Here is a 23,384-nt window from a genome sequence, read left to right on the forward strand (position 1 = left end):
CCCCCCACTCCCGACAAAGCCCCTCCGCGGCTGCTGCCCAGCCCATCCCCCCGCACCCCTCCACGGCGGCGGCCCGTTCCGGCCGCGTCCCCATGGCAACCAGTGGCGGCGCGGCGGGCAGGCGGCTGGCGGGGAGGGAGACGCCCTAACGGCCTCGGCGGCCGCGCGGAGGCCGGGCCCGGGTGGCGGGAGCGCGGCGGCGGGCGGCGGGGCCCCTCGGGGCGGGCCGGGCGGAGGGTGACCCCGGCGTTCCTGCTCCGGGGACCTCAGACCTCTCGGGAGAGCGTGGCGCTGCGCAGGTAACCCGCCCCGGCCCCCGGGACCCGGTCTCGACCCGGCCCCTTGGCTGGGCTTGCCCAGGGCGGGGGCGAGGGACCCCTGCAGGCCGGCTGCTGCGCGGGGGGCCGGGCGTGAACCGTGCGCGCGCCGGCGGGGCGAGCCCGGGATGTCGGGAGGGTAGTGCGCCGGGTCTCCCTGAGTCAGCAGGTGTAGGTGCTAGCTATGTGGCCTTGGGCAAGTCACCTAGCTTGTCTGTGCCTCGGTTTCCCTGACGTTAAAGTGAGTGATTGGAAGAACCTGCAAAATCAGTTTATTCATTTGTCCCTCCTGGTCAAGTTTTCGTTCCCTATCCCTGCTCCTCACCCGTCTGCTCCACACACAATCCCAGAGCCTCTCTTTAATTCCTTTAATTTGGAAGTGACGTGAGCCCGGGAGTCTTCCTCCTCGTTCTGCCATCTTGAATGCTATTTAATTGACTTTAATTCAGTGATTCAGAGGAGTTGAAGTTCTTTTCAATACTTTGTCCATTTATTCTCATATATTTTTTTTAATTAAAACTTTGTTGCTGGGGAAAACGTTTTTCTTTCCTTTTCTTTCTTTCCTTCCTTCCTCCCTCCCGCCCACCTTTCTTTCTTTCTTTTCTTTCTTTCTTCTTTTTCTTTCAGCAAGTACTAACATCCAGGTAAACAGGTGCCCACAAAGCCATTGAGGAATTGTAAGATTTATATTTTTAGGCAACTCTAACCTGTTTGTCATAAATCTCATGGTATATTTATTCTAACAAAACCCAGAAAGGGCCAAAGAGAGAATTTACTTAAAATAAAGGCGAACTTTTAAGGGACAAGAAAGGAAAGTTTGAGAACATTTAGCTTTAACTCCTCTACAATAGGAATTCTCTTTTACTCATCTCATGTGATGAGCCCTTTGCAAAGTACCTGGCACCAAGCTGTTCTTCAAGAAATAGTGAATGAATGCTCATTTCAGCCAATGTCATGTATTTCAACTCATGACTGAGCCAATGTCATAAATGCAGGGGGGAATTTTTAAAAAGGTCCAAATTTCTGCATTTTGTAGAACCAAGAGCTGCTACGCTTGGAGAAGTGCACACAGCATGGTTTGCCAATAGCAGAATTTTCTTGCTTTATAGGTGAATAAAGTAAGCGTTTTAGTAATCTAGATCATTTTCTCCCCTAATAGATTAAAAATCAAGAAACAAATCAGATGCAGCACTTTCTTGACATGGAGAACCAAGCCCATAATATGATGGGGTAAGTGTTGATTGAAAATTTTCAGTTTAATAAGTGGGTCCTTAACTATCCCCCAAACTCCCAGACGATACATGAATTTCAAAATTGAGTATTAATAGAAGGATGTACCAATTACTTTTGGTGAGGTGGATGGAGGGAAATTCAAGTGATTCTAATCAAGAACCTATGGTATGTATCTTTCCAATTTTGACTATGGGTCTGTATTGGAAAATCACCATTTTCCAACTTTTAGTGAATTTTTCCGGTGGTTTAGGGTGATGGGTGCCCACACAGACCAATGTGCTCTTGGGTTCCCAGCAGCTCCCACCCAGTTTGCTTCTTTCTTGCTGCACTGAGTGTCCCAGGCTTCCCTCCACACTTGTCCTTAAGGCTGAACTCAACCCTTAAACAGCCTCAGAACAGATTTGGCTCCTACAGACTCTACAGAGAACAAACTGATGGTCACCGGAGGGCAGGTGGGTGGCGGGATGGGTGAAACAGGTGATGGGGATTAAAGAGTGCATTTATCATGATGAGCGCTGGGTGAGGTATGGAACTGCTGAATCACTATATTGTACACCTGAAACTAATATAACACCATATGTTAACTATCCTGGAATTAAAATTTAAAAACTTAATAAAATTTTAAAAAAAGATTTGGCTCCTCAAACAACAAGAACTGAATATTTTACCAAAGGTCTCATGAAGAGATAAGGGACAGAATTTGTACAGCATTCCCCACTGCAAAAAATTAAATTCCCTTTCACAAATACCTGTCCCCACCCCTCCCATGCCACCACGACCACAAAGGTTCCTCTTCCTGTTGTTTCAATAGTCAGCAGGCCACTGGCTAACCCCAAAGCTGGGGGCTGGGCAGAGGAGGGGACAGGTGAGGGGCGAACATGGGAGGGACAGTGTGTAGGAGTGGTACTCTAGTGCGTAATCTTGACTGTGACTGACTTGCACTCGTCAAACCTCTCCAAGTGTCTCCCTTTCAGTTATTCTGCTCAGACCATGACTTTGACATCATGCTAAAGGAAAGCTGCACATGTCTGGGTAAGAATAACGGTCGGTTTTGTAAATCCTGCTGCATACGCCTCCTTACAACAGCCTGGCTGCTATTGTTCTCATTGTATAACTAAGAGAATCGAGTGTACTAGTTAGATTATAGTCTAAGGTCTTGTAATAAGGAGACCCTGAAATACAGTGGTTTAAATAAGATTGCAGTTTATTTCTCTTTCATGGACAAGTTTTGGGATAAGCAGCCCAGGACTGGGAGGGCAGCTCTGCCCTCCTCACGGCATGATTTTTATGCCTGGACCCAAAGTGGTGGCTTCAGTTTCCACTGCTGTGCTCCTGCCAGAGCGAAGGGGGAAGGGCAAGAGGAGAGGAGATTTGGTTCCTTTTTGGAATGTGCCCTGGAAATAGCAGGCCGCACTTCTAGCCATTTCCTGTGGGCCAGAACTTCGTCCCAGAGCTACAGCTAGCTAGCTGCAAGAAAGGTTGGAACATGTGGTCTCTAACTGAGCAGCTCGATGGCCTAGGTGATAAAAGGAAGAAGAATGGATGCTGGTGGACAGTTAGCAGCCTCTGCCACATTTCTGAGCTGAGAAAGGTAGAAAGAAAGAGAAATAAAGCAGCAGCTTGCCCCAGAATGTACAACTGGTTAGTGGAAAGGTAGGATTTGAATTCGGATACATGTGGCTCTAATCCCTGCATGCTTTGCTCCACAGGAAATGGGTGGCCCTGAGATGTGGGAGCAGCCTGCGTGCTCTCTGTGGCAGAGCCCGGTTAGGATTTGGGGCTGAGCAGGTGTTAGGTCCCTGCTGTGATGACGGCACTGAGGGCTAAGAGGCGGATTGAAGGTCTCAAACCCGAGGCTTGATACCAGATACCACTTGACTCCTGCAGATCTGAGGCCATGGAGACTGCTATTTGTCTTCACTCATTCTTTTGGGGGAAAAGTGTAGAATATTGAAGGCATAGCAAGTACAACACTAAGTCTCTTAATTTATACAAAGATCACTAAGAAACAGACCTTAAGGAGCTTAGAATTTAGTGGGGAGTCACAGAGCTTGTTTGGGTACAATGTAACCACAAGCCAGAAGTGAATGAGAATCACTAGAGGTTTCCCTGAGGAACTACCCTACTCATCCCAGCAGACATGGGACCAGACATTGTCTACCATGGTCTACAAAGCATGACGAGCCAGGCTGGCTTTGCTTCTGTCCTGCATGCTATTGAGATATATGTAAAAACCTAGATCATAAAGACAATAAAACCTCATCAGGTTTCACAGAGGTGTGTTACAGAGCTTATCAAACCATGTCACCTACATACACAGTAACATTTTGTGGCGCAACTTCATCTAACAGATATTTATCTAGAGTCTACTATAAGCCATTGATTGGTCTCAGCACCAAAAGAGAGCAGTGAACAAAACGAGGCCACTCCTCCAAGGGTTAGTGGGAGATACTAACATGTTTCCTATGGTCATATGAAGAGAAACAAAGCAGGCTAAGGATGGGAGGTTGAATGGGGTGATCAAAGAAGGGTTCCTGGTCAGGTGGCTTTGGGGCAGAGATTATATTGGGCAAAGAGAGTTCCAGACAGTAGGAACAGAAAGTGTGAAGGGGTAAGGAGGGAGCTTTAGCCCAGAACATTCGTTGGGTGAGTCATTATGCTCTGACACCTGGGTTATCACAGGGTTTGATTTTAATTTTAAATCCATGATTTCCCCCAATTATAGATGTTTGTATTTGTGCCATAATAATCAACTTAAACTCCTTCTAATCAAAACAGCCTTATCTGAGTTTGTCCTTTTCATTTGTTTTTAGAGTGTGTGCCCAGAACAAATAATTACAGAATGAACAGATGATGTATTTGTATTGGCCTGTTAAAGAGAACCGTGTCTAGATTTTGCTTTTTTTATTTACTTCTTAATTCCTACTCTTACTAGCTTGTCCTTGTATGATTTATTTTACTGATCTTGTTCTCTTGAATTTTGAGTTGAAAAATCTGGTTCAGTTCTTTTTATAATTTCTGAATTTTATGATTTCTGAATTTTATGATTTCTTTAAGCTTCTCCTGAGCACAGCTCTGCCGTGGGCCATAGTATTAGTGTTTCCACTCTCATTTCCTAAATAGTCTGGTATTTCAACTTTGATTTCCTCCATGACTAATTTGAGATATTTAAGACATGTAACTTCTGGGGGGGTGTTAATTTTATATATATATTTTTTTATTCTTATGTTAATCCCCATACGTTACATCATTAGTTTTAGATGTAGTGTTCCATGATTCATTGTGCATAACACCCAGTGCTCCATGCAGAATGTGCCCTCCTCAATACCCATCACCAGGCTAACCCATCCTCCCACCCCCCTCCCCTCTAGAACCCTCAGTTTGTTTTTCAGAGTCCATCGTCTCTCATGGTTCGTCTACACCTCCGATTTCCCCCCCTTCATTCTTCCCCTCCTGCTATCTTCTTCTTCTTCTTCTTTTTTTTTTTCTTAACATATATTGCATTATTTGTTTCAGAGGTACAGATCTGAGATTCAATAGTCTTGCACAATTCACAGTGCTTACTAGAGCACATACCCTCCCCAGTGTCTATCACCCAGTCACCCCATCCCTCCCACCCCACCCCCCACTCCAGCAACCCTCAGTTTGTTTCCTGCGATTAACAATTCCTCATATCAGTGAGGTCATATGATACATGTCTTTCTCTGTTTGACTTATTTCGTTCAACATAATACCCTCCAGTTCCATCCACGTCGTTGCAAATGGCAAGATCTCATTCCTTTTGATGGCTGCATAATATTCCATTGTATATATATACCACATCTTCTTTATCCATTCATCTGTCGATGGACATCTTGGCTCTTTCCACAGTTTGGCTATTGTGGACATTGCTGCTATAAACATCGGGGTGCACGTACCCTTTCAGATCCCTACTTTTGAATCTTGGGGGTAAATACCCAGTAGTGCAAATGCTGGGTTGTATGGTAGCTCTATTTTCAACTTTTGAGGAACCTCCATACAGTTTTCCAGAGTGGCTGCACCAGCTTGCATTCCCACCAACAGTGTAGGAGGGTTCCCCTTTCTCCGCATCCCCGCCAACATCTGTCGTTTCCTGACTTGTTAATTTTAGCCATTCTGACTGGTGTGAGGTAGTATCTCATTGAGGTTTTAATTTGGATTTCCCCGATGCCGAGCGATGTTGAGCACTTTTTCATGTGTCTCTTGGCCATTTGGATTTCTTCTTTGGGAAAATGTCTGTTCATGTCTTCTGCCCATTTCTTTTTTTTTTTTTTTAAAGATTTTTTTTTATTTATTTATTTGAGAGAGAGAGAATGAGAGACAGAGAGCACAAGAGGGAAGAGGGCAGAGGGAGAAGCAGACCCCCTGCTCAGCAGGGAGCCCGATGCGGGACTCGATCCCGGGACTCCAGGATCATGACCTGAGCCGAAGGCAGTCGCTTAACCAACTGAGCCACCCAGGCGCCCGTCTTCTGCCCATTTCTTGATTGGATTCTTTGTTCTTTGGGTGTTGAGTTTGATAAGTTCTTTATAGAATTTGGATACTAGCCCTTTATCTGATATGTCATGTGCAAATATCTTTTCTCCCATTCTGTCGGTTGTCTTTTGGTTTTGTTGACTGTTTCCTTTGCTTTGCATAAGCTTTTTATCTTGATGAAGTCCCAATAGTTCATTTTTGCCCTTGCTTCCCATGCCTTTGGCGATGTTTCTAGGAAGAAGTTGCTTTGGCTGAGGTCAAAGAGGTTGCTGCCTGTGTTCTCCTTTAGGATTTGGATGGACTCCTGTCTCACATTTAGGTCTTTCAACCATTTGGAGTCTATTTTTGTGTGTGGTGTAAGGAAATGGTCCAGTTTCATTCTTCTGCATGTGGCTATCCAATTTTCCCAACACCATTTGTTGAAGAGACTGTCTTTTTTCCATTGGACATTCTTTCCTGCTTTGTCAAAGATGAGTTGACCATAGAGTTGAGGGTCCATTTCTGGGCTCTGTATTCTGTTCCATTGATCTATGTGTCTATTTTTGTGCCAGTACCATACTGTCTTGATGATGACAGCTTTGTAATAGAGCTTCAAGTCCAGAATTGTGATGCCACCAGCTCTATGCCTATACTCTGAAGAGTTTTGATCAAGAAAGGATGCTGTACTTTGTCAAAAGCTTTTTCTGCATCTGTTGAGAGGATCATATGATTCTTGTTCTTTCTTTTGTTAATGTATTGTATCACATTGATTGATTTGCGGATGCTGAACCAACCTTGCAGCCCAGGGACAAATCCCACTTGGTCATGGTGAATAATCCTTTTGATGTACTGTTGGATCCTATTGGCTAGTATTTTGGTGAGAATTTTTGCATCCATGTTCATCAGGGATATTGGTCTGTAATTCTCCTTTTTGATGGGGTAACTTTGTCTGGTTTTGGGATCAAGGTAATGCTGGCCTCATAAAATGAGTTGGGAAGTTTTCCTTCCATTTCTATTTTTTGGAACAGTTTCAGAAGAATAGGTATTAATTCTACTTGAAATGTTTGGTAGAATTCCCCTGGGAAGCCATCTGGCCCTGGGCTTTGTTTTTTGGGAGATTTTTGATGACTGCTTCAATTTCCTTAGTGGTTATAGGTCTATTCAGGTTTTCTGTTTCTTCCTGGTTCAGTTTTGGTAGTTGATACATCTCTAGGAATGCATCCATTTCTTCCAGGTTATCTAATTTGCTGGCATAGAGTTGCTCATAATATGTTCTTATAATTGTTTGTATTTCTTTGGTGTTAGTTGTGATCTCTCCTCTTTCATTCATGATTTTGTTGATTGGGGTCATTTCTCTTTTCTTTTTGATAAGTCTGGCCAGGGGTTTATCAATCTTGTTAATTCTTTCAAAGAACCAGCTCCTAGTTTCGTTGATCTGTTCTACTGTTCTTTTAGTTTCTATTTCATTGATTTCTGCTCTGATCTTTATTATTTCTCTTCTCCTGCTGGGTTTAGGCTTTATTTGCTGTTCTTTCTCCAGCTCCTTTAGGTGTAGGGTTAGGTTGTGTACTTGAGACCTTTCTTGTTTCTTGAGAAAGGCTTGTATTGCTATATACTTTCCTCTTTTTTTTTTTTTTAAAGATTTTATTTATTTATTTGAGAGAGAGAATGAGAGAGAGAGAGCATGAGAGGGAGGAGGGTCAGAGGGAGAAGCAGACTCTCCACCGAGCAGGGAGCCCGATGTGGGACTCAATCCAGGGACTCCAGGATCATGACCTGAGCCGAAGGCAGTCGCTCAACCAACTGAGCCACCCAGGCGCCCATATATACTTTCCTCTTAAGACTGCCTTTGCTGCATCCCAAAGATTTTGAATAATTGTGTTTTCATTTTCATTTGTTTCCATGTATTTTTTTAATTCTTCTTTAATTTCCTGGTTGACCCATTCATTCTTCAGTAGGATGCTCTTTAGCCTCCATGTATTTGAGTTCTTTCCGACTTTCCTCTTGTGATTGAGTTCTAGTTTCAAAGCATTGTGGTCTGAAAATAGGCAGGGAATGATCCCAATCTTTTGGTACCGGTTGAGACCTGATTTATGATCTAGGATGTGATCTATTCTGGAGAATGTTCCATGGGGACTAGAGAAGAATGTGTATTCCGTTGCTTTGGGATGCAATGTTCTGAATATGTCTGTGAAGTCCATTTGGTCCAGTGTGTCATTTAAAGTCTTTATTTCCTTGTTAATCTTTTGCTTAGATGATCTGTCCATTTCAGTGACGGGGGTGTTAAAGTCCCCCACTATTGTATTGTTGTCGATGTGTTTCTTTGCTTTTGTTATTAATTGCCTTATATAATTGGCTGCTCCCATGTTAGGGGCATAGATATTTACAATTGTTAGATCTTCTTGTTGGATAAACCCTTTAAGTAGGATATAGTGTCCTTCCTCATCTCTTATTACAGTCTTTGGTTTAAAATCTAATTTGTCTGATAGAAGGATTGCCACCCCAATTTTCTTTTGGTGTCCATTAGCATGGTAAATGGTTTTCCACCCCCTCACTTTCAATCTGGGGGTGTCTTTGGTTCTAAAATGAGTCTCTTGCAGACAGCATATCGATGGGTCTTGTTTTTTAATCCAGTCTGATAGCCTGTCTTTTGATTGGGGCATTTAGCCCATTTACATTCAGGGTAACTATTGAAAGATAGGAATTTAGTGCCATTGTATTGCCTGTAAGGTGACTGTTACCATATATTGTCTGTGTTCCTTTCTGGTCTATGTTGCTTTTAGGGTCTCTCTTTGCTTAGAGGACCCCTTTCAAGATTTCCTGTAGGGCTGGTTTTGTGTTTGCAAATTCCTTTAGTTTTTGTTTGTCCTGGAAGCTTTTGATCTCTCCTTCAATTTTCAATGACAGCCTAGCTGGATATAGTATTCTTGGCTGCATATTTTTCTCATTTAGTGCTCTGAATATATCCTGCCAGTCCTTTCTGTCCTGCCAGGTCTCTGTGGATAGGTCTGTTGCCAGTCTAATGTTTCTACCATTGTAGGTTACATATCTCTTCTCCCGAGCTGCTTTCAGGATTTTCTCTTTGTCTATGAGACTCATAAGTTTTACTATTAGATGTTGGGGTGTTGACCTCTTTTTATTGATTTTGAGAGGGGTTCTCTGTGCTTCTTGGATTTTCATGCCTGTTTCCTTCCCCAAATTAGGGAAGTTCTCTGCTATAATTTGCTCCATTATACCTTCTGCCCCTCTCTCTCTTTCTTCTTCTTCTGGGATCCCAATTATTCTAATGTTGTTTCGTCTTATGGTATCGCTTATCTCTCGAATTCTGCCCTTGTGATCCAGTAGTTGTTTATCTCTCTTTTTCTCAGCTTCTTTATTTTCCATCATTTGGTCTTCTATATCACTGATTCTCTCTTCTGCCTCATTTATCCTAGCAGTTAGCACCCCCATATTTGATTGCACCTCATTAATAGCCTTTTTGATTTCTACTTGGTTAGATTTTAGTTCTTTTACTTCTCCAGAAAGGGTTTCTCTAATAACTTCCATATTTTTTTCAAGCCCAGCTAGTATCTTTAAAGTGATGATTCTGAACTCTAGATCTGACATTGTACTACTGTCCATATTGAGTAGGTCCCTGGCAGTCAGTACTACCTCTTGTTCTTTTTGTTGAGGTGATTTTTTCCGTCTTGTCATTTTGTGCAGAGGAGAATAGATTAATGAGAGAACAAAATGCTAGCAGAGTAACAACGTCCCCAGAAAATATACTCTAAACAAATCAGAAAAGACCTGAAGCAGTGGGAAAAGAAAGGGAAAGAGAGAAAAAAGAAAAAGAAAAAAAAAAAGAAAAAGAAAAAGATAAAAACAAACAAAAACAAACAAAACAAAACAACAACAACAACAAAAAACCAGAATGTGATCAAATATGATCAGGCTGGTATATAGATCAGTGCCACACACTAGATTTTGGGTGTATTTTGGTCTGTTAGAAGAAAGTGCCTCCCAAAATTTTAAAGAAAGAAAAACTTATATATGTACAAAAACAAGGGTTGATATGATGAAGGGATGGAATATGACTGTAAAGATGAAAATTATAAAAAATTTTATAAAAGGAATTGATAAGAAGTTGTTTGAAACAAGAAAGAAGAGGATTTAAAAAAAAGAAAAAAGAAATAAAAAAAGGGAGAGAATGTGATCAGGCAGGGGAGTAGAAATATACTAGAGATTTAGGGTATATTTTGATCTGTTAGAGGAAACTATCTCAAAATTTTAAAGAGAGAACAACTTATATATATATGCCAAAAATACGGGTAACTACTATGAAGGGATAGAATATGACTCTAAAAATGAAAAATAGAAATGTTTTTTAAAAAGGGGATTGATAAGATGTTGGTTGAAAAAGGGAAAAAGAAAAATTCAAAAAAAAAAGAAAAAAAGACAGTTAAAAAAAAAATTAACTTTGAACGACTAAAGAATCATGGTAAAAAAGCCATGAATTCTATGTGCAGTATTCCCCTAGCGCTGGAGTTCTGCCGTTGTCATTGATCGGTAAACTTGGTCTTGGCTGGCTGTTCTCGCTGATCTTCTGGGGAGGGGCCTGTTGCCGTGGTTTCCAAATGTCTTTGCCTGAGGCGGAAGTGCCCCGCCCTAGCCCGGTCCGGGCTAAGTAATCTGCTCGGGTTGCTCTCTAGAGCTTTTGTTCCCTGCGAGCTTTCCGTACAGCTTTGGAGGCGGAGAGTGAAAATGGCGGCCTCCCAATCTCCACCCCGGAGGAGCCGAGAACTTGGGGCCCCGCTCCTTAGTGAGCCCCCAGAGAAAAGCCATCAGTCACTCCCGTCTCCCCGGTCTCTGGCCGCACTCCGTGCTCACCCGGCTTGTGACTGCGCGTTTCTATCTCCGGCACCCAACCCTGGGTGGAGTCTCCAAACCCAGCAGATCCCTGCGGTGCACTCCCGCGTGTCTCCTCCTGGGGGAGGAAGGTGAGTCTCACCGGATCTGCCACTTGTTGGGTCCCTGCTGGAGGAGCAGGGGCCCGACTGTGCCGCGGATCACGGTTTATGGCAACCCCGAGGTGAGAGCCTGCACCTGGGCTCCGCCTCTGCAGCCGGCTTCCCTGCTCCGTTACCTGGGAGCTCTGCCACACTCAGGCACCCCCGGTCTTTCTGTGACCCCGAGGGTCCTGAGACCACACTGTCCCGGAGGGTTCCACCCCCCGCTTAGCCACCACAGTGACGTCCCTCGGCTGAGCAGACTTTTAAAAGTTCCGATTTTGTGCTCCGCGGCTCTATCACTTGCCAGAAGCGGCCGACGGAGGCCCCTCCCCCGCCGTCTATCCTCCCGAATATCTCCTCGGATTCACTTCTCCGCACGTCCTACCTTCCAGAAAGTGGTCGCTTTTCTGATGAGAGAGTTGTTGCTATTCTTTTCTTCGATCTCCTGTTGAGTTTGTAGGTGTTCAGAATGGTTTGATCCCTATCCAGCTGAATTCCTGAGAGGAGACGAAATCCAGGTCTCCTACTCCTCTGCCATCTTGCTCCACCCTCCGTGTTAATTATATTTTTATTATTACTACTTTCTAATCTCCCTACCACCACTATGGCCTATCTGATATTTCAATTTTGTTAAGAGTGTTCCTATAATCTGTTGCATGATCAGTTGTTAGAAATATCCTTTGGGCTTTGAAAATACATGTATATTCTGTATTGGTTGAGTAAAAAGGTTAAAAAAGTTATATACGGGTTATTGGACCTTTTACTAAGTATGTTTAAATCATGTTTTTCAAATCCATTGTTACCTTACTTTTTGTCTATTTGATCTGTCAAATTTTAAGAAAGAGCTTTACCATAATTGTGGTTTTGTCCAATTCTTATATTTGGAACAGTTTTTGTCTTACAGATTTCAGTGTTCTGTTGCTTAATGCATTGAGGTTCATGGATGTTATATCTTCTTGGTATATTATAGGATTTAGCTTTATAAAAGATCTCACAAGTATAGGTTAATGTGTTTTTTTGTTGTTGAAATTCTGCTTTGCCTGATATTCATATTGCCATCTCTGCTGTCTTTTTAGTTTAACTTTAGTCTGTAATGTCCTTGTTCATCCCCTTTGTAATGGAAGAAACTCAGTCTTTTCCTTTCTCTGTAGGGAGAAACCCAGTTCTTCTCTTCTATGTCTTTCTTCCCTCTGTGCCTTTATCTTCACAGAGAACATTTCACTTCTGATGCTTCTGGTCATCAAATGTGTGAAGGTTTTTCCCCACCAAGCAATTGTCTGTGACACCAGCTGGGTGTCCTACAATTTAACACAATTCTGACACCGCCTACCTGGTGATGGCACGAGGTCACACAGGTGAAGGGCTCAGCCCCACAAGCCCGCTCCTCCTCCCGTGTTAGATGCCAGGAGCAAGCCCAGGTTGCTGCCTGTGCTTCGGACCGCTGTAGTAGGCAGGTTCCAGTGCCCCCCCACCTAATTTGCTAGAGTGGCTCACAGAACTCGGGGAAACACGTTTATCAGGACAAAGGGGAAAGGCTACAGATGAACAGCCAGATGGAAGAGAGGCATAGGGCGAGGTGTGTGGGAAGGGGTGCTTGGCTTCCAGGCCCTTGCCAGGTGAGCCAGCCTCCCAGCACTTCCTGTCTTACCAACCCAGAAGCTCTCCGAACCCCGTGTTTTGGGGACTTTTTTATGGTGGCTCCATCGTATAGGTATAAGGGACCATTAATAGAAGGTGGAGCTGAAAATTCCAAGCTTCCAATCATGGCTTGATCTTTGCAGTGACCAGCCCTCATCCAGGAGCCCACCTAGAACTGCCTCATTAGAACAAAAGGCACTCCTATCACCTGGGAAGTTACAAAGTTTTCAGGAGCCTTGTGCCAGGAACCAGGGTCAAAGACCCAGATGTTAGAGCAAAAGATGCTCCTGGTGCTCTTATCACTTAGGAAATGGCAAGGATTTTAGCAGTTCTGCGCCAGGAATCGGGGGCAGAGACCAATATATATTTTCTATCTTCTCACACTCTTGTTTTGAATTTTTTTATATCATATTGTGTCTCTTGTAAGGAACATATGGTTAGATTTAATAATATACCTCAATTGGAGGTCTCTGCCATGAAAAGGAGGATCTATTTATTTATTTATGCTAATATTTGACCCATTTTGATTTCCCCAAATGTACCAGTCTGATCTAATTTTCTTTTTCCTCATTTTCTCTTAGAAGTTTTACATCCTATTTTATAAGTTGTCAGTGGACTTTTTTTTAAAGATTATATTTATTTATTTGAGAGAGAGAGACAGACAGAGCACCAACAGGGGGAGGGGCAAAGGGAGAGGGAGAAGCAGACTTCCCGCTGAGCAGTGAGCCCCATGTGGGGCTTTCTTTCAGGTTTGTTCTTCCCTCCTTCCTTCCTTTTTCTTTCTGTGTGTGTGTGTGTGTGTGTGTGTGTGTGTGCGCGTGTGTGAACATTTATAGGATTTTTTTTTTTTATCCTTGGAATTTACAAATTTGTCAGGATAACTTTCTAGGTATGGATTCTTTTGCCATGATCCTTCACATCATTTGGTGAACACTTTTACACTAAAGATTCAAATCTCTTCAACTCAGTGACATTTTCTTCTATTTCTTTGGTTAATGATTCTCCACTCTTTTGTTTCATTCTCATCCCCTAGAAGGATCCTATCTTTTTCTTTTCTCTCGTAATTTCCGTTGTCCTGAGGACTTTCTTGAGTTTTCTCACTTTTATTTCAGCACTGATTATGTTGTTTTTACTGCCTCTCCTGGGATTTTTAGTACTGGCAACCATGTCAGGACCCTGAGATCAGGACCGTGAGATCATGACCTGAGCCAAAGTCAGACAGCTAACCAACTGAGCCACCCAGGTGCCCCTAAAGGTCATTTCTAAATAGGAATTTGATAGGAATAAAATGCATTGAGCAATCCTAAGGTCAACGAAATGCATTTATAGAGTCCCAAAATGTATGAGTCCAGAGTGTTGCTTTTTTTTTTTTTTTTAAGATTTTATTTATTTATTTGACAGAGAGAGACACAGCGAAAGAGGGAACAAAAGCAGGGGTTGTGGGAGAGGGAGAAGCAGGCCTCCCGCCGAGCAGGGAGCCCTACGTGGGGCTTGATCCCAGCACTCTGGGATCATGACCCGAGGCAAAAGAAGGCAGACGCTCAACTACTGAGCCACCCAGGCGCCCCCAGAGTGTTGCTTTTAAAAAATGTTTTTTTTTTCCTTGTATAAGTGGATTCCCCTATAATGGCTAACTTCTTTAAAATATCTTTTCTAACTGAAACAGAACATTTATCCAGATCTTTCTTTACTGAGTTACACATGTATATAGTTTAAAAAGTCATTTGGTTCCTTATCGCTGTTATCAAAAAACAAGTCTCCTGTTCCCTCCCCAGTTTTCCATTCCCCAGAGGCAATTCTTTTGGTATTTATCTCCCTATCTCTAAATAACATGCTTATCTTGCTACTTCTTGATTTTTCAGTTTTAAGCATTATCTATTGGCATCCATCATGGTTACTTTTTCTGTCTTCACCACCTCATCCCCACCAGACACACAGTCCCACACACACATACACACACACACACAGTCCCCCCACACACGTACACACAGTCCCATACATACACATACACACACACATGCACACACACCCACAGTCCCACACACACACACAATACCCCCCCCACACACACAGTCCCACACATACACACACACACACACACAATCGTACTTCGCATTCTTCCATCCTCTCAATACACTGTAATTCTGATTGGATCAACATTCTGTTTGCCTCGTTACGACTTGATAAATGCTCCTCACCTCTGAGCCATAGAGCATGCTGTGATGACTCTTCCTTTCCTATAAAACGTTTTGTCTTCTCCTGGAGTTAAAAACTCTAGTATCTTAACTATAATTTTTAAAAGTTTTCTTCTTCACGGAGAAATTTCCTTCCAAAACTGTCCTTCTGCTTGTATTTGACCTAGTTGTGTGAACTGCTTTCCTCACACGTCTGTGATCCCTGACTGCTCACTCCCAGTGTAGGATGGCAGAGTCAAAGCTGACAGGAAGCTCCAGTGTATACACAAGGTGCTTGTTGACAGGGGGCTTCACGGCGTGTCGTCAGCCTAGTCTTGCTCAGTCTCTGTCTCAGGCTGATCAGATTCTAGAGAACACTCTTCTAAATTCTCCTGCTTAGAGGGTGTAAATTGGGCTGCCGGCATTTACCCCCTCTACCTAGTTGGGTTGCTTCTTGGCTTTCTCTACTGTTCGCTGCCATTATCTTTGTCCTCGTCGGTTAAAAATACCCCTTTGCTTCATTTTAGTGGGATTTGGGAAGGAAAAATGTTGATGTTCATCCATCTTCAACCAAAAGTCTTATTTTTCTCTACTAAATCATTTACTTTTGATTCTGCAACTTATATCTTAGTCATTGATCTTGTTCATAGAATCTTATCAAATCCTTCCTAAAAATCTGCATGATCTGCCAGTTTTTTTAATCTGCCATGAAAGTCATATTTTCAAAGAACCGAGACAGATGGATAATAAAGCATAACCTCTCACATCTAATTCAGAAAAATCCTTTAAAGCGGTACTCTATGTGGGCATCTTTCTTAACCTTTTAAGTATTCTTTCCCTCTGAGATATATTAATTCATACTCACAACTTTACTTCCCAGTTTCTTGGTTTAATACAGTTTTAATTATAATTTGTAAAACATTCTAATATAAGTCAATATATTGGTAGTTTAATAAATTGTAGTAATGTATACTTTTTAAAGATTTTATTTATTTGCGAGAGAGAGAGAGTGCAAGCAGGGGGAGCGGGAGCGGGAGAAGCAGGCTCCCTGCTGAGCAGGGAGCCCAACGTGGGGCTCGATCTCAGGACCCTGAGATCATGACCTGAGCCGAAGGCAGCTGCTTAACTGACTGAGCCACCCAGGTGCTCCTAAATTGTAGTAATGTATTCTTTTTGCACATTGAAAATTCTTTTTTTTAATTTGGTTGATTCTCTTGCCTTCTGAATGGCCCAGTCTATACCCCCATTATTCTCCCTCCACTCTTTATTCCCACCCACACATATTCCTTTCCAGAGTAATCAAATCTGATAAGTTGTACTTCCTAGTTTCTCTGAAGAAGAAACAAAGTGAAATAGACCTGGGGTAAAATCCTGATATTTTACTTTGAAGGTAGATCCTGAAATGTTAGCACAGTGCTTAGTGTTTATAGGAATTCACTGAGTGATTTTGAAAGGGAGGAAGACACTAGGAAGGGAGGGGGGAACGGGGAAGGAAAGAAAGGAAGGGAATGATTCCTTTGAGAAACTAATTAAGCTGCTACTGAGTTTAGGCAAAGATTAAAAATGCCACCATGTAGGATATATCCACATATACTTTTTACAGGACAATGTTTATGAAAGGTCAATTACAGTAGTTACAAGTTAAAGTAATATGTGTGAACCCAGGCCTGTACCTCACGGACTAGGCCCACTGGCCATGTGAAATGGAAAGTCACTGGAGGGCCTTGAACAAAGCGCTGACATTCTCTGACTTAAGTGTTTTAAAAGGCTTACCCCGGTTGCTCTGTGGAGAATAGACCACAGCAAGGCAAGAGCAGGAGGGACAGACAAGCTAAGCTGTTGCAGTCATTCAGGTGGGACATGACAGTGATTTGGATCAGGTTGGTAGAGGTAGAAATAGTAACAAATGGGTATATTTTGACAGAAGCACTGACAATATTTAGAGATCGTGGATTGGATATGTGGTGTGCATGAGCGAGATGGGCAAAGGATGATCCAAAATCTCTTCCCCCACTGTTTGGAAGGATAAGATTGTCATTTATTAAAATAAGGAAGACTAGAGAAAATGCAAGCTTGGTTTGAGATGCCTGTTATACATCCGGCTGAAGATGTCAAATAATTAGCTGTATATACAAGTCTCCATGCAGCTTTCTGCTTCCCCACCCTGAGGGCGGGGCTTTTGTGTTTGTGGTCACCTTATGGCTGCAAGATGGCTAACCGCCTCAATCATTACATCTCCTTCCAGAATGGGAGCAGAGGAAGGGCAATGGGGAAAAACAAAAGAGCACATGTCAGCATTTTATTTTGGCTTCTTCCAGAAGTCAAAGCCCCAAGAAACAAGGATTTGGATGCAAGTGGTTTATTTGGAAGATGAAAAATGTGCTATATTAGTTTCCTCTGACTGCTGTATAACAAACTTGGTGGCTTAAAACAACCCAAATTGATTCACTCACAGTTCTGGAGTCCAGAAGTCCAAAATCAGTATCACTAGGTCAACATCAAGGTGTCTGGAGGGCTATGGTCCATCCAGATGCTCTGGGGAAGAATCTGTTCCTTGCCTCTTACAGCTTCTGCTGGCTGCCAGCATCTCTTGGCTTCTGGCCACATGTCTCTGACCTGTCAAGCCAGCATCTTCACGTCTCTTTCTGGTTCATCTCCATATCCCTTCTCCTGTGTGTGTCACATCTCCCCCTGCCTCTTTCTTAGGGCACACCCAGATAACCCAGGCTCATCTCCCCATCTCAACATCATTAACTTATGCAGAGACTTTTCTTCTAAATGAAGTAGCATTTATTTATTTATTCCAGAGATTCAGATGTGATATCTTTGGGGTCCTTGTTTCGGCCTACCACCTATGGGACTAGGGAAATGAAATAAGGAAGGGCAAGTTATGAAACCAGCTACCACTGAGAGTGACTGGAGCGAAAGCCTAATGGGGAGACTCTGGAACCCAGTCTAAAGCTCCCATCCAGGGAGCAAGTGAGTATTTACACACCAGTAACTGACAATCACAGGTTGAAGATTGCTCCTGGGAGGGCTTCAATTTCCTGTTACTTCTGGCCTACCATACGGGTGGCAAAGAAGATCCCCAGTGGCAAGAGGAGGGATTCAGGCAAAGAAATGCAGGTTGTCCCCTGGAAATCAGGCTGAGTGTCCCCAAGTGGTAAGTGTGAGGGCTGGGTAGGCACCAAGGGCAACTGCTCTAGCTCTCTCTGGCTGTTTAATACCTCTCACAGGCTGGCCAATATGGCTGTGTTTTTAGCTGGACACATTTCCACTCTGAGTAACACTGGAGATGTCTTATGGAAGAAAGGAAGGGTGGGTGTTGGGTAGGCACCTAGCCCCGTAGGAGGTAAGAATGGAATCAGACAAGTGATAAAGATGACTCAGACCAAGGTCTTATCACTGGATAGGGTGAGAAGTGATCAGAATTTAGGACATTTATTGGAGGCAGTGCCAATAGACTTGGTGTTCTGGGGTTTGAGGGAAACACAAATCTCAGATCGTGAGGGTTTTGATCTTGAGCCACTATAGCAGTGGGGCCAATTAAAGAGATAGGGTGGACTGGAGTGGGAGCAGGTCCATGGTGTGGGGAGTCAAGTGCTGTTTTGAATCTGAGAATTTTGAGATGCCTATAGACATCCTGTGGGGATGTCGGTGTTGAATGGTAGTTGGATATAGAAGTCTGGAGCTCAGAACTCAGGCTGCAGAGAGAGACTTGGAAGTTAGAAGAAAACAAGCGGGCATTAGAAGGTTCATTTCCAACATTCAGGAAACAGCATATTTTCTGTTTTCCTAATATTAGAAAAACAGATTTTATCAATGTTTACCTAATTCTTTGCTGTTGGGATCCAGTGAAATAGCTGGCTCTAGTTTTGAAGAGAACAGGGGTTAAATGGCTATCCTCATTTGTGCTAATACTGCAGTCTTTCAGCAAAGAGACCTTTTAGCAAGAGGGAATTTTAATTGTCCTAGAGATTGGCTTATAGAATCCAAGCTAACGCATATGTAGTTTATTATTAATTATACCGTGGTTCTCTGTATTAATTTGAAATAATATTTCAGATATAGAAGTTTATGGGGAAAGTGAAGTTACTTTTATTTCTAGATAATTATAAAAATCACCTGAAAAAGGGTTGGTGCTTGCTAATATTTCAACTGTCTTCTTACATCATTCAGTCTGTAAACCAAGATGTTACTCAGAAGAGGAATAGTCATTATAGAAAAAGTTTTAAGAAAAAGTTTATCTGTAATATAGGTATTTAAAAGAATGGAGCACTGGGTGTTATACGCAAACAGTGAATCATGGAACACTACATCAAAAACTAGTGATGTGAAGTATGGTGATTAACGTAACATAATACAATTTAAAAAAATGTAAAAAAAAAAGATCCTCCATTCTTTTTAGAACATAAAAATTGTGAGATTTTAAATTTGTATGTACCTAGAATTCTGGTAAAACATTGATAGGGACTTGGAAGCTATCACATTGCATTTTATTTCTATAAATGTCTTTCTTTGATGATTTTGATGAAGGCTCTAGAATAAGGCCTTGATAAGTACATGTAAGCATGCTTTTTGGGAATGGTGGGATTTATACTCCTCCACATCCCAACATTAAGATTATAGATGAGCGAGCAGAATGGACCGAGTATGAGCCACCATCTCAAATAAGCAGTAAAAATAGGCATTGTAAGGCTGCTAAGTCAGCACACATTAATGAGGACAGTAAATAGCCTTTTTTGGACAATAAGAAAAGTGCTTGAGAAAAGCTATTTTTAGCTATAATTTGGTAACTAATTTTGAACGAGGGCAACAGTGAAATTATGACCAAGGAGTCATAAAGTAGTAAGCCTTTCCCCTTTACTGTCTTAGGGGGAGCAGGCTGACATCACAGACATGTCTAAGAAATTGGGTTCTGGGGCATCTGGAGTCTCTCCTATTTGGTTCTATTTAAGTTTCTGGTGTGGTACAGTATTTGATATACAGAATAGGGTCTATGAGCCACCACAAAAAAGTTAAATTATATTGGTATAACTAAATATATAGTAATATAACTAAGACAAATAATATGTTGCTACATTTTAGAATGAGTTTCATTAAAATATTTTGGAAAAGTTAAGACCTAATATGACGGCTCATATTGCCCATTGACCTTTTGGAAACTCGTTTTCTTAGTCTTCCATGTTGCGTGACAGTCTTCTCTTTCTCTTCAGCCTATGCTTTCCTTTCTCAATCCCTCCGCTTCCTCCATGATGACTTCCATATTTGTTTTTCGAACCCCCTCTTCTCTCTCTCAAGCTCAAGATCCATTTCTATTCTGACATCTTTTATGTCCCCAAATGAACTCACTTTGTTTTTTACAGACCTCTTTCTCCATTTCTATTTTCCAGGTTGATGATGGGGAGGCTGCCCCTACATCCCCCTTGGCCCAGGACAATCACTGCTTTATACCTTTGTCCTGGCATAATTATCATTAAGGCCCCTTCAACTTCCAAAATTGTCCTGGTTTGGATAATTGATCACATGGTCACCATGGCCATCTGTCTGACGAAGGTCTGCCCTTGTAAGAACCAGCATGTAAGCCCATATATAAAAGGACTTTGGAGTAACATACATGTCCATGTACCTTACTCCAGCTCTTTTTACTCTGAATGACTCTCTACTTTCCATTCTCCTGTCCCCCCAACACACTGACCACCACTACCGCCATTTATCCATTAGCTTTGTATTTTGCTCTCCTCATGTATTTTGACTCTAGGCTCCTCAGATTTGTACATCACCCTGCAAGTCTCAGTGTGCCCCCTTCCTTCTGGTTTGAGACCTCTCTCCTGACCCCACGATCCTTCTCTTAGGAATTGCCCCCGGGGATAAACCCAGTAATCAGGGCCCGGGTTTGTATGTCTTAAGTAGTGTATCAGACACAATCCACCCAGTCCCTAAAGCTGGAAGACTCAGAGGACTTTTTTCCTTTTTAGTGCCTCCATCAACTTTTCTAAAATTGGAAAAATAAGATCTACTTTACAGGATGTTGTGAGGATCCATAAGAGGAAGAACAGGAAGGTAATTAGCATAGTGTTAGTCAGCGTTTGACTAAAGGAAGAAATGAAAATATGAATAATGTTAGTGCCCAGCTCTGTGAAGAAGGCTAAACTAAGCCTTTTGTATTTCATTTTAAAGTTCATTAGATTTAGGAGCAAATACTGATGCTGTGGAGACCAACTGCTCTTAATTATCTCTGAAAAACTGAAGAAGGGAAGATATACTAGAAGATTAGACTACTGAATTTCAAAAGGAATATTAAATTTGACAGAAAGCTGAGTTGGATGTAAATATGAGTTGGACCAAGTCTTTGGGAAGACTCTGGAAGGGATTCTGGGTGGTTTGTGAACCCAGGACTCAGCATGGATGCATACTAGATCAGCTTTAGCTCACGGGGCTGATATGCTGGTGCATGAGGGAGCATATAGATAGAATCTTCCTTGGGTTTTGCCGTCATATTTTACAGGGCTTTTTGTGACATTCTTATGGGGGGAAAATAAAGAGAAAAGATTGTAAATTTAATTAAGTGGATTAGAAACTGATTATAGGAAAAGAAATTATCACCAGATCCCTGTCACTCTGAAGGGCTTGATAGTGGAATGCCATAGAGCTCTGTCTTCCATCCTGTCTTGTGTGACATTTTACAGTCACTTGTAGGGGAAAAAAAAAAAAAAACATTTATATATGAAACAAGTAATGCTTATCAGATCTGTAGCTGACACAAAACTGAGAGGTATAGTGAATATATTTTCTGACAGAAACAGGATCCCAAAACATAAGCTCCTTGAGGAAGGCTTCAAGTTTGTATTCAGTACCTTTCCTTTCTAGTCCCCGAAATGCTGCATGTATTCATTAGTCTCATACTGTACCTGCCTTGCAAGTGTCTCTATGCATAGGTCATGTGTCTCTGTCTTCCCACTTCCTCACACAGTGGGCAGCAGTCGCTGAATGAATGTTTGCTTCATTAAAGAACCAGTGATGACCACACACATTGAGAGGCTGAATCTATCACTCTGAAATGTAATAAGGATAAATATAAAGCTCTGCCCTTAGAGCACCGCCCCCCCCCAAGATGAAACAAGCACAAGATAGTGGCTTTGTTTGTAGCATGCATGAAAAAGGTGTTAGGGCAAGAATAAAATCACCTTGAAATGATATCATATACCGCTTTGCCCTTCCCCTTCCCAAATTCAAAGCTAAGGTGATCTTCATCAGGTCGAATAAAAATACATAGCACCTGCAACAAAGGATGTGAGAGTCCCTGTCTAAACTGGTTAGACCATACCTGGGGTCTTCTGTTAAAGTTCTGAATGGTACATTTCAAGGAGGAAATCAACACAGGAACTTGTTTGGTGGAGAGCCACCAGGATTAGGAAGGGTCTGAAAATCTTACCATAGTCATTCACTTTTTCATTCATTCAACAAATGGTATGTTAAGCATCTAGTATTTTCCAGGCAGTAAACTAGACGGTGAGTGGTGGAGGAAAAAGAAATCTCCATGAGCAACTGGAGGAAATAAAGATACTTGTGGAAATAAAGACCACCCAAATGAGAACAAATGAAGCCTATTTATTCAAAGCTTGCTATAGCAAGGGAGTCAGCAACCATCACTTACATGTGACAGAGGCTCGAAGGCCGGGTGGGAAAGCTTTACAGTAAACAAAAGAGAAGGCTTTGGGTATGCTTTCATTGGATGGAGGCTGTTACTGGGAAGCCGGACACAGGATTAGTAGAAGCGGGGCATCCCATGTGATTAGTCAGGGGGGCGTAATCGGCTTTCTCCAGTTAGTCCTGAGTTGGAAGTGGGGGCAAAAATTAAGGAAGCTATCAGTCATTGGACCGAGTCCTGACCATTCTAGGACTATTGCTATAGAGGTTGTGGGTAAGAGTCTGTTATCATATGTTCTGGCCATTGTCTGTTTGAATGTTCAGTATCTACTATTGAACACTGAGAAAACTTGGAAGAATCTGGGATGACTGATAACTGTATTTGACATTGATAACTGTATTCAAGTACTTTAAGGTCTACTGTGTTGAAAAGGCATTTATTTTGCATGGTCCCAATGGATCAGATTAGAACTAGTGGGTGAAAAACACTTCAAAATAAGAAAGAACTTTTAAAACTCACTGCTATCTAGATACAATCTCAGACAGTGTTTACCTGGTAAAGGAGAAATTCAGACCTAGGCTGGGTGACCTCTTGGCAGTGATATTGTGAAACAGATCACAAGCCTTGGCATGCACCAGAATCACTAGATATCTTTGTTGGCGATGCAGAATGGCCTCTGTCCTAGAATTGCTGAATCTGATCAGTGGGGCATCATAGATGATTCTCCTATGAAACGTTGTGTAAGACATGCAAACACTGGATGGGTAGCTGGACAATGTGACTTGTAAAAGTTCTTCCACCCTGAGTCTAATATCCTAATTTTTGCATGACATAGTCATAATCAGTAAAGAAGCCATTTGCTCTTTTATTTAACAATATTGATTGAGTAGCTTCCATTATGTTGCACTCT

General features: G+C 42.3%; 1 protein-coding gene across 1 annotated transcript in view; it reads left to right on the forward strand.

The window, feature by feature from the left end:
- Nucleotides 1–1,524: 1,524 nt before the first annotated feature.
- Nucleotides 1,525–23,384, forward strand: part of DEUP1 (deuterosome assembly protein 1) — an 86,552-nt gene continuing 64,692 nt past the window's right edge. The window contains exon 1 of the mRNA XM_021679087.1: nt 1,525–1,547. Coding sequence (XP_021534762.1) covers nt 1,540–1,547 — 8 coding nt within the window. The 5' untranslated portion in view covers nt 1,525–1,539. The remainder of the gene's footprint in view (nt 1,548–23,384) is intronic.

The sequence above is a fragment of the Neomonachus schauinslandi genome, chromosome 11 (assembly GCF_002201575.2).
Source record: "Neomonachus schauinslandi chromosome 11, ASM220157v2, whole genome shotgun sequence".
NCBI classification, from domain to species: Eukaryota; Metazoa; Chordata; class Mammalia; order Carnivora; family Phocidae; genus Neomonachus; species Neomonachus schauinslandi.